The sequence below is a fragment of the Microcaecilia unicolor genome, chromosome 6 (genome assembly GCF_901765095.1).
Source record: "Microcaecilia unicolor chromosome 6, aMicUni1.1, whole genome shotgun sequence".
NCBI classification, from domain to species: domain Eukaryota; kingdom Metazoa; phylum Chordata; class Amphibia; order Gymnophiona; family Siphonopidae; genus Microcaecilia; species Microcaecilia unicolor.
The window spans coordinates 43836207-43848608 of NC_044036.1; the positions used below are offsets into that span (position 1 = coordinate 43836207).

At 43.4% G+C, this 12402-nt stretch overlaps 1 protein-coding gene across 8 annotated transcripts in view; it reads left to right on the plus strand.

Moving 5' to 3' along the window:
- Nucleotides 1-12402, plus strand: part of SGIP1 (SH3GL interacting endocytic adaptor 1) — a 247057-nt gene that overhangs the window by 69072 nt on the left and 165583 nt on the right. For all 8 annotated transcript variants that reach the window (XM_030207461.1, XM_030207464.1, XM_030207465.1 and 5 more), the window contains exon 4: nt 5188-5251. In XM_030207461.1, the coding sequence (XP_030063321.1) occupies nt 5188-5251 (64 nt within the window). The remainder of the gene's footprint in view (nt 1-5187; nt 5252-12402) is intronic.

Sequence of the window (12402 nt, forward strand, 5' to 3'; positions counted from 1 at the left end):
ATGTCACCGTTTGGGTGGCAGACCAGAGGGAGGGGAGGATGCTGCGGGAGACCCTTGAAGAATATTCCAAGGCATCGGGGTCACGGGTAAACCTGGGTAAGTGTACTAGCTTGTGGGTGGGTCCAGAGGAACGGCGATTTAACCTAGGGGGCGGGTTTCCTGCAGGGATTGAAAGAATGCGGGTGTTGGGAGTGTATTTTGGGGGGGGGGATTACGGGCGGGAGAGTTGGGAGCAAAAGATATCGGAGGCAAGGGAAAAGGTGGATCGTTGGAAGGGGTGGCGGATGTCCATGGCAGACAGGGTCCGGTTGTTGAAGACCCAGATAGTCCCCATGTTTCTCTTCTTGAGTTACATCTGCCTTTTGCCGGAATGCTGTTTCACTTCATTGTACAGCGTGTTTTTTCAACTTTTGTGGGGCAACAGGATGAACCCGGTAAAACGCAATATTACTTACCGGTCACGGGAGGAAGGGGGGGTGGGGATGGTAAACCCTGTCCTGCTATTCTCCTCCCTGTTCATCCAGTTTAACCTTGGGCGGGGGGGAGGGCCGGAGGCCCCAGGGTGGGCACAAAGTGTTGTGCAGTGGTGGGAGGGATTTTGGGGCCCTTGGTGGGGAGGGGGGAAGGTGGGGAGGTTGCGGAAGGGTTTCCCGGAGGGGGTAGGCTACTACAAATCCTTAGTAAAGCTGGTCCGGTTGTGGGACATTACATGGGAGGAAATAAGGGCGGGGCAGAGGGAGAGCTGGGTGGAGCGGGTTCGCTCCCAGCATTTCTCATCTCCCCTGACTCTTAGGGATGCTCCAGGGCCCGTGCTGAGGCAGGGCCTGCGCTTTATTTCATCTAGACGACTCCCGAACAAGTACAGGGACATTGCCTGGCTGTCCCTTCACGGTAAATTATATGTTAGGGCAAATATGCACCGAAGCATGCAGGACCGAAACTGCCCGAGGGGGGAGTGTGCTGGTCAGCTGGAGACGATGGACCACTTCCTTATGGTGTGTCCATTCTCCAGAGCAGTTTGTGGAAGAGTGGCCGCCTTGTTGGCCATCCCCAGCTTCACGTCCTACACCTATGCAGACTGGGTGTACGGGAGGCAGCAGGGGACGGGGCGGCTGGAGCCAGGTACCGCCTTCCTCATATCAGTCATTATCAGGTACTGCCTGTGGGTGGCTCGATGCGGGGTGTCTATGCGCCAGGAGTGCAGGTCGGCTGAGCAGGTTTCCTGGGACATTGTCCGAGCCGTCCAGGAATTGGCACGCTGGGAAAAGGTGGAGGGGGGGGTACATAATTTTGGGGTTTGGTGGAAGCATGTCCGCTTGAAGTTGATTTGAATGTATGGTGTGGGGGGGATTTGGGGGGGACGGGTTTTATCGGGTTTGTATTTTTTGTATAAAAGTGTAGTGGGGCTGGTTTTACAACGGCATGATGTAATGTCTTGAATATTGGTTTTTTCCGTTTTATTTAATAAAGGAATTCTCCAAGCATCCACTACTCTCTCCATGAAAAAATACTTCCTGACATAGTCAATGCCAATAGAAAACCATTTCTTTTTCATAGACATACACTAAGTATAGAATAAGCACAAACTAAAAATAGAAATATATAGAGAAAATTTAAACTGAAGCCCTCTAGAAGCCAGACTCTGCAACACCATGGAAGCAGAAACAGTGATAGTAATGATGTTTGCATGTCCCCTAGTACTGTGCAAAATATAATGATAGCAGATGTAAATTTGAAAAAAAAAAACCTAACAAATACCAATCACCACTTTACAAATTAACAAATAGAATCCTATATAATAAAACGCACCTCCAACATTCTGAAGCTGACTGCATGGCTGAGGCATTCCTGCTCTCTGTATCCATCTCCTGAATTGACATCACGTACTTCCGGGTTCGTCACAAGCAGAAGTGACCAACCACATGAGGTTTCTCGGCTTCAGAATGTTGGAGGTGCATTCTATTAAATAGGATTGGTCAGTTCCTTGAAGCACAGCCAGAGCTCAGCGTCCTGTACAGTAACGCTCAGACAACAGAGAGAGAGGGGGGGCTGACAGCAGAGAGGGGGGAGGTATCTCTCTCACACACTCTCTCTCACAGTCAATGTCTTTCTGTCTCTCACACTCACTCACTGTCTCTCAAACACTCTGTCTCACACTGTATCACATTCATTCTCTATGTATCACAGTCACTCACACTCTCATGGTCTCATACACTTAGTTTCACAGAGAGTCTATGTCTCACACACACACTCTCTCTCTCGCACACACTGTATCTGTGTGAAACACACTCTCTCTCACACTGTGTCTCACATACGCACTTGCACACACTCTCATTCTCACACACACACACTCTCTCTCTCACAGACACACTCGCACCCAGACTCACTCTCTCTCTCTCACACACACACACTCGCACATTCACTCTCTCTCACACACACAGTCACTCTCACATACACTCTCTCAAACATAACACTCCGAGGAAAACCTTGCTAGCGCCCGTTTCATTTGTGTCAGAAATGGGCCTTTTTTACTAGTATAGAAATAAAACAAATATGGAAAATAAGATAATACCATTTTATTGGACTAATACATTTAGCATTCAGAGACTAAAACCTCTTTCCTCAGATCAGTACAGTTGAGAATTTTCACCTGTTGGCTATATTTTGCACTGTGTAGGAGGACACACATTTCTTTCTAGTTCTAGTGTTGCACGACACGCAGAGTTCGTTCTTGTCTGCATGTTTTTTGCGGTTCTCTATTTTATATCAGGTGAGAGTCATGTTCTGCATCTGCAACTGAGGTGAAGGATTCTGCTGTCATGTGATGTCTGCATAAGAATTTGTAACAGTCCATCTTGTATCAGTTTTCCAGTAGCAGATATATTGGTGCTCTAATGTATTTCAGTAGCATAATTAAATGAAATAACTATTTCAGAAGGTTATACAGTGGTGGAAATAAGTATTTGATCCCTTGCTGATTTTGTAAGTTTGCCCACTGACAAAGACATGAGCAGCCCATAATTGAAGGGTAGGTTATTGGTAACAGTGAGAGATAGCACATCACAAATTAAATCCGGAAAATCACATTGTGGAAAGTATATGAATTTATTTGCATTCTGCAGAGGGAAATAAGTATTTGATCCCCCACCAACCAGTAAGAGATCTGGCCCCTACAGACCAGGTAGATGCTCCAAATCAACTCGTTACCTGCATGACAGACAGCTGTCGGCAATGGTCACCTGTATGAAAGACACCTGTCCACAGACTCAGTGAATCAGTCAGACTCTAACCTCTACAAAATGGCCAAGAGCAAGGAGCTGTCTAAGGATGTCAGGGACAAGATCATACACCTGCACAAGGCTGGAATGGGCTACAAAACCATCAGTAAGACGCTGGGCGAGAAGGAGACAACTGTTGGTGCCATAGTAAGAAAATGGAAGAAGTACAAAATGACTGTCAATCGACAAAGATCTGGGGCTCCACGCAAAATCTCACCTCGTGGGGTATCCTTGATCATGAGGAAGGTTAGAAATCAGCCTACAACTACAAGGGGGGAACTTGTCAATGATCTCAAGGCAGCTGGGACCACTGTCACCACGAAAACCATTGGTAACACATTACGACATAACGGATTGCAATCCTGCAGTGCCCGCAAGGTCCCCCTGCTCCGGAAGGCACATGTGACGGCCCGTCTGAAGTTTGCCAGTGAACACCTGGATGATGCCGAGAGTGATTGGGAGAAGGTGCTGTGGTCAGATGAGACAAAAATTGAGCTCTTTGGCATGAACTCAACTCGCCGTGTTTGGAGGAAGAGAAATGCTGCCTATGACCCAAAGAACACCGTCCCCACTGTCAAGCATGGAGGTGGAAATGTTATGTTTTGGGGGTGTTTCTCTGCTAAGGGCACAGGACTACTTCACCGCATCAATGGGAGAATGGATGGGGCCATGTACCGTACAATTCTGAGTGACAACCTCCTTCCCTCCGCCAGGGCCTTAAAAATGGGTCGTGGCTGGGTCTTCCAGCACGACAATGACCCAAAACATACAGCCAAGGCAACAAAGGAGTGGCTCAGGAAGAAGCACATTAGGGTCATGGAGTGGCCTAGCCAGTCACCAGACCTTAATCCCATTGAAAACTTATGGAGGGAGCTGAAGCTGCGAGTTGCCAAGCGACAGCCCAGAACTCTTAATGATTTAGAGATGATCTGCAAAGAGGAGTGGACCAAAATTCCTCCTGACATGTGTGCAAACCTCATCATCAACTACAGAAGACGTCTGACCGCTGTGCTTGCCAACAAGGGTTTTGCCACCAAGTATTAGGTCTTGTTTGCCAGAGGGATTAAATACTTATTTCCCTCTGCAGAATGCAAATAAATTCATATACTTTCCACAATGTGATTTTCCGGATTTAATTTGTGATGTGCTATCTCTCACTGTTACTAATAACCTACCCTTCAATTATGGGCTGCTCATGTCTTTGTCAGTGGGCAAACTTACAAAATCAGCAAGGGATCAAATACTTATTTCCACCACTGTAGGTATGGTTGGGGATGGAGAAAATTACTTGCGGGGACGGGTGGGTATGGCTTACATTCCAGTTGAGTGCTTTGACTATTTTTGTGTCTTGTAAGTGTGCCACGAGATGAAAAAAGTTGAAAACTGTTAGAGGTGAGCAATAGCGCTTTCACAAAATCAGGCCAGAAACCAACATTTAGGAAAACCATGAGCCTAAATGATTAGGAATTTTCTGTCACACTTCCTCAGTGGGCAAAATCCTTGCAAACCAGGCCCTGCATGCTATAGTAATCATGTTTAATAGGTTGCATGGGGCCCATGTGATAATATACACTCACTGTATATACAGTACTTTGCATTAAAATTATTTCAGTGAGCCATGATTTCATACCAAACTACAGTGATTAAACATGTTATAAGACTCAGGCAGGAAGGCAACATGTAGACAATATACTGCATTTGAAAGTATCATACATAGTAGATGACAGCAGATCTTAAAAAGATGTTCAAGTATATGTTATGGTGAAAGCAAGACAAGTTATAAGTACTGTTTTATATTCAAATTTAAGAAGGTTTTGATTGGATTATAGAAGAACAGGATTTTATCCTTCTAAGCCTTCTTGACATTCATAGCTTATACTGCTTTGTCTAATGTCTAATCTTTCAATAGGATTGAAAAAACGTACAAGAAAGGCGTTTGGAATACGGAAGAAAGAAAAAGACAATGATTCTACGTAAGTATGCGCATAGTGTATTCAAAGTTTTGCTAGGAAAAGAAATGCTCTAACACTTGGTAGACTTTGCTTCCTTCTGTTAGAAAATGTAGCTGTGATAATTAGCAACTGAAATTTGTTCCAAGGCAGTACCTATGTGGGGGGGGGGGGGGGGGCATGGGAGGCCTGGTCCCCCCCTTGGGGCCAGGCCCCCTCCAGAACTGCAGCACCCCTTTAAACGGCTGGCGAGGATTGATTCCAGGTGTTTTATTATTTTGGGTTTTTTTTCTTTCCTGTGTAAATACAGTAACTAAAGGTTAAGGTTTAAAAAGAAAAATAGCAAGGAATGAAGGAAGGAGAGGGGATCACTTCCAAAAACCATTTGTGAATAGATATATATATGGGTACAAGGGCTATTTAAAATTGCTCAGCCCGAGTGTAGTTTTCAGAGGGACTGCTGCAGGTCAGATATATATTCCTGCAGCAATAGCCCCAATGAAATTTGGTAGCCTAGCAGATAAAAGTATAAAATATTGTTCCATAATTCAGTGGAAGTGTTCCAGAGGTCAGGTTTATGGCAGTAGCGTAGCCACAGGTGGGCCTGGATGGGCCGGGGCCCACCCACTTAGGGCTCAGGCCCATCCAACAGTAGCACATGGTAATGAAAATGCTGTTCTCCAAAATACTGGCACCTTCGCATGCTCAGTTTTCAGCGCATGCCTGCTGCAGACTACCAAGGTGGACACTGGAGAGAAGCATTTTCCCACCAGCTGAGGTATTTTTTGGTGTGGGGGTGGGGGAGAGAACATTTGGTGCCCACCCATTTCTTGCCTAGGCCCACCCAAAATCTGCTGTCTGGCTACGCTCCTGGTTTAGGGGCATGGAGTGCTGCAGCCAGTGGTGTGCTGGAGCTGGCTTGAACCGGCTCAAGAGAGCCAGTTGTTATTTATTTAAATTTTGCGAGCTGGTTGTTGAGCCAGTTCAGCTGGGGCAGGAGCGATCTTCCTGCGCTCCTGCCTATGCAGTCTCCACTCTCCGTACTAGTGGCATAGCTATGGGGGGGCCTCGGGGGCCCATCCCCCCCATTCCAGGCCCAACTCTGGTGGTCAGTCAAGTGCCTGTGTTTTGGGCATTACTGGCTGTCCTCCCACTGCCTGCACTGCTGTCCTTCAATTTTTGGGGCCACCATCAGCATCAGTGAGGTAAGCACATTGCCTTCGGCAGCCCTGTCAGCTCTCCCTCTGCTACAGTTTCCTGTCGGCAGAGGGAGAGCTTCCGGGGCTGCTGAAGGCAATGTGCTTACCTCATTGATGCTGCCGGCAGCCCGTAAAATTGAAGAAAGACAGCAGTTCAGGGCGCGGAAAGGGAGAGAGTAGTACCGGATCCTGCAGGGAAAGAGTATACAAGAAGCCCTGCAATGGGGCAGAGGGGTGGGGAAGAGAAAAAAAACCTTGCCAGACCACGAAGGAGGAAGGGGAAGGGAAGGAGAAATTCCAGACTGTGCCAGGGGACGGGAAGGAGAGAGCTGACCAAGGAAGTTAGATTGGAACAGGAGATGTCAAAAAAGCTGAAGCCAATTAGATAGATCTCCCATTCTCTCTCCGCACAGCCATCGCCCCCATTCATCCAAAACAAAGCAAGCAAACCTATGAGCTGCTTTATACATGTTGTCATTCTTTATTGTTTGCAGCATTTTTATTTGATTTCACTTATATTTTCAAACATGCCAGCTTGGTCAGCATAAGGATGTATACAGAGGAAGTATTGGTTTCATCGGTTAGACAAGTAATTAGTTCTAAATTTTAAATCATTGTGGGGCCCTTTTACTAAAATGCATTTTTTACAAGTACGCTGAAAAATGGATCTGTGCACGTCCAAAACACACGCTTACACTAGTGCAGGCCATTTTTCAGCACACCATAGTAAAAGGACCCCCTGTGTTTTTTCGAGGGTCTGGTTATAGGGACTCCCTGTATTCGTGCAGAGATGTTTTCACCAAAACAGACATCATATTATGAGAATCAGGTGCTTAACAATCATACTATTTATAAGTACAGTTTTAAAAAAATAATAATAATTAGGTTGAGACCTGGGAGCATTTAACATCTTTCTTTTCCTGTGCCTACATCAAAAGAAAAAGATGGCATGTGGGAACTTGCTCCTTTTGATTGTGGAATGCAGTGGTTTATTATAAAAATGCACTTGCTTTTTTTATTACTACTATTTCACAGAGAGGTATTGAATAATGTGTCAACCTAAATGTGGCAACATTATCCAGTTCATCACATTATTAGCTGTCAAGTTCATACAAAGTTAATTATATTCAGTAGAAAATAAATCTGTTTGCTCAAGCTGCTTGCTACGTGAATATTCCATCACTGTTCCATTATTTCTACCAAGTATTACATATTAAGGGCATTTGCTTTAAACTCTATTTTAATTCATTTATCCGTCATGTACATGGTTGTTGAACAGTTAGGTATAAATTGTGTTGTTTCTGACTTTACTTATTTTGGACTGCTTTGGGTCCTTCTGATCTAACACCTGCTGTCTAGAATTTTGGAAGATGGAAATGAGAAAATAAAAATTAAGTTTTGGATGCACTCTGTAGAAGTTGTTGTTTACTTTTGCAATGTGTGTATTGATGCCTGTTCTGGTGTGTGCATGTCTATACATATGGCTATGATTTCTGAGCATGCAGCATCATTAAAGGACAGACTTTTAAATGCCCAGTTGGATATATATGCTAATCTCAACTTTGTTAAATGTTTCAGGTATATCCATCTACTTGCTCCCATGATATAACTGAATTCTATTATTCTGTCTCGCTGTATTTTGAAATGTAAGCCACATTAACCCCGAGTTTGCTTGGGATAATGTGGGATATAAATGTTTTAAAAAATCCTTTATTCTCCACCTTTTAATCACTGCCTATCCAGCTGGATGGTGATGGCACAAGGAAAGCAAGTTTGGTGCAGGGAAGGCTAACTCAAAATAACCTATTCCTTAACTGGGCTCTAGTATTACCATATTGAAAACGTGACCATACCAGCCTCTGTAGTTATGTTCCACGAATAAGTTGGCTAGAGTCACTGGGGCTAATTTTCAAAGTACTCAAAGCACTTAAAGTTCCATAGGTTACTATGGGGCTCATTTTCAAAAGAGAAAAATGACTAAAAAGTGGCACAAAACAACATTTGAAGGTCTTTCTCACAAAAACGGACAAATCAGTACTTTCAAAACCTATTTTTTGATGTTTTTCTATGAAGTCCATCAGAAGTGCATTCAAATCACAAGGGGGTGTGTCAGGGGTGTTTCAAAGGTGGGGTTAGGGTGTGCTGAACTCTTGGAAGTTTTAGAGCCATAATGGAACAAAACAAAAACGTCCAGGACTAAAACCAAGACGTTTTAGTCTAGACCTGTTTTCAGAAAGAATAAGACACAAAAAGGTTCCCTAAATGACCAGATGACCACTGGGGGGGAATTAGGAGTGACCCCCCTAATACCCCCCAGTGGTCACTGACCCCCTCCCACCTCCCCCCCAAAAATGTGATTAAAAATATGATTTACTAGCCTCTTTGACGGCTGTAGATGTTAAAGTCAAGTCTATTAGAGCAGCATGCAGGTCCTTGGAGTAGTGTAGTGGTCAGTTCAGTACACAGCGGAGGACCCAGGTCCTTATCTCCCTCTACCTATCACACTTGTGGTGGAAACAGTGACCCCTCCCAAGGTCACCAAAATCCTATTGTACCCACATACAGGTGCCCCCTTCACCTATAAGGGCTATTGTAGTGGTGTACAATGGGGGACAGTGGATTTTGGATGGGTTTTAGAGGACTCAAGGGACAAGAAAAAAGGAGCAAATGTGAGAAGTGTACCTGGGAGCATTTTTATGAAGTGTACAGAAGTGCCCTCTAGGGTGCCCCATTGCTCTCCTGGGATGTCTGGGGGACCAGTCTACTATAAATGCTGGCTCCTTCTACATCCCAATGGCATGAATCTCTATGTTTTGCACCTATTCGTTTTTTTTTTTGGAGGGGGGGATCGAATGGACCAACAATCAAAACGTCCAAATCAGAAAACCTTGCTCAAAACAGTATTTTTGAAAAACAAAGATAAGGCATTTTTCTTTTTTGAAAATTACCTTCTTTCCTATTCGGATTTTGCTGTTTTGTGCAAAACATCCAAAATCAGACTTAGACATCATATCAAAAATGCCCCTCCACATACCTTTGTATCTTTAAGTTCTTTGAAAATACAGCTTATTGTTGTTCCACAAGTTTTTAAATTTTCATGGGTATCCAGATACCTTAAAGAGGCTATTGTAGTGTATCGACCTTCAAGGACCTTGAGGTCAGAGCATGCGATGTTGTTGGCAACTAGGGAATTGCATTCTGTGAAATATCAAAATCCAAAAACTAGAGCTAAAGAGCAAAATATAGAAACTACACACCAACAAATTGCTCTCATTGCAATATTATAGATAAAGGACTTCAAACTTATAAACAATTAATTCAATTTAAACAAAAGAACCCTCAAGTGTCTAGGGTGCCTTCAGAGATGGTATACTCTTTAACATCATCTACTTAACAATCAGATTATTTTCTCCCTATATAGTACTGCCTAATTTATCATGTAATTCATGTTCAATATGTGTTACCAATTGCATATTCTCCCCTTTTTTACCTGATTGTTCATTATATCATCCATGTTTCTATATATATTACCAATTGTATCTGTACTCTGACATGGCATAAGTCATGACGGAAATTGTAAGCCATATTGAGCCTGCAAATAGGTGGGAAAATGTGGGATACAAATGCAACTAATAAATAAATAAACAAACAACATAGGTTTCATTGTAACCTCTGAAACCAGCCACAGTGTAAAAAATCTCCCTAATGGAGAAAAAAAACTGTAGCAAAAGTTGGAGGACCTTTTCTATTCAATAATGAAGTCTAAGTCCATAACATTACTTTTGCAAAAAACTGGAATAATTCAATAACAAGAAAGAGCGTGTGCACTGCCAAAGTACGTAACACCCCCCCCCCCCCCCCCCCCCCCCCCCCGTCACTTAGCTTCTGCCACTGGATAGGAGATAAACTTCTTTCACCCAACCAAGGAGAGCGCTGACTTCAAATCTCAAACTCAGGCAATAGTCACAGGTCTGTGAAATAGGTATTAATCCATAAACGAACCTTTTCCGGAGATGGGAAGGTGGTAGAACGAGAGGACATGAAATGAGATTGAAGGGGGGCAGACTCAAGAAAAATGTCAGGAAGTATTTTTTCACAGAGAGAGTAGTGGATGTTTGGAATGCCCTCCCGCGGGAGGTGGTGGAAATGAAAACGGTAACGGAATTCAAACATGCGTGGGATAAGCATAAAGGAATCCTGTGCCGAAGGAATGGATCCTCAGGAGCTTAGTCAAGATCGGGAGGCGGGGCTGGTGGTTGGGAGGCAGGGATAGTGCTGGACAGACTTGTACGGTCTGTGCCAGAGCCGGTGGTTGGGAAGCAGGGCTGGTGGTTGGGAGGTGAGGATAGTGCTGGGCAGACTTATATGGTCTGTGCCCTGAAGAGCATAGGTACAAATCAAAGTAGGGTATACACAAAAAGCAGCAAATATGAGTTATCTTGTTGGGCAGACTGGATGGACCGTGCAGGTCTTTCTCTGCCGTCATCTACTATGTTACTATGCCAGTACTTAGAATACAGTTCTCTCATTTGCTAGTCTGCAGGTTTGGAATGCTTTATCTGGGGTTTTAAGATTGTGTGGCAATATGGCATTTCTTTTACAAATTACTGAAGACACATTTGCATATGCAGGCATGGGGCTGATATGTTAGTTTTGTTTATTGTAAACTGAAATCTATTTGTGTGATTTTTATTGTGTATGTTTTATTGTAATCCGTTTAGTTATAGGCGGAATATACATTTTTAAATAAATACATCTATGTGTGGGTTTTATTTTGGGGTAGAAAGTGATCTCGTATTTTGCTCCTTACAGTAGATAATCCCTTTTTATTTTTATTTCTCCTATGCTGTACTGCTTATAGAGAAAGTGATTTTTTTTCAGTGTTTCCTTTCTAATTTGGGTCCTTTATTCGGTAATTGGTGAGGATTGTTCTGTGTTCTGTGAGTGACCAAGGTGAGAGGTTCTGCCGGCATGTAGCGTCAGTGTAGGATTCTGTAACAGCCCAGCTTGTTCCAGCTTCCTAGTAGTTGGGTATATTGGTATATAGGGTGAGAAATAGACTGACAGTAAATCATATGTCAGATTTAATGTTAATACATTTATTGGGAACAGAAATTAGCAGTTTTGGAATGAATAACAAACATCTTGGGTGAATAGCAAACATAGGTTGGCTACAGATACAACAAGAGTGTGGCAAAAATCAACCAAAGCATTCTGCAAAAATCAATTGGTCGCTTGGAATTTACAGTAAAGAATATTGTATGTTTTAATATTATTTGTAAATTGGCTGCTGCCTGTGTATATCATTTCTACCAATAGAATGTATAATATAGTTACGTATATAGCTACATAGTGTTTTGGGGTGTTTTTTTTTTTTTTATCAAGAGACTGATGTTAAAATTTACCAGCATATCAGCCCATATAATTTTGCATTTTCCAATCTATGGGATCCTTCCACAATGGTGGGTTAAGCACGTAATATGTGAATCAATGTGCTTTGTTACTGCACAAGTGTGGAAAAAGTTACTTGGTGGCATGATGGTGTACTTATGCATGTTGTTTGGAGGGCAGGAACTGGGGAGTTATGGGTGGAGGATAGGTGTGTACAGCACACTGCAGTTAGCACATGGAATTTACCATGTGGTATCATTGTGAGTTAATACAGGTGCACTAATCACCTTCTCTAGAGAGGCATTAAGGAGGTACATAAGTACATAAGTACATAAGTAGTGCCATACTGGGAAAGACCAAAGGTCCATCTAGCCCAGCATCCTGTCACCGACAGTGGCCAATCCAGGTCAAGGGCACCTGGCACGCTCCCCAAACGTAAAAACATTCCAGACAAGTTATACCTAAAAATGCGGAATTTTTCCAAGTCCATTTAATAGCGGTCTATGGACTTGTCCTTTAGGAATCTATCTAACCCCTTTTTAAACTCCGTCAAGCTAACCGCCCGTACCACGTTCTCCGGCAACG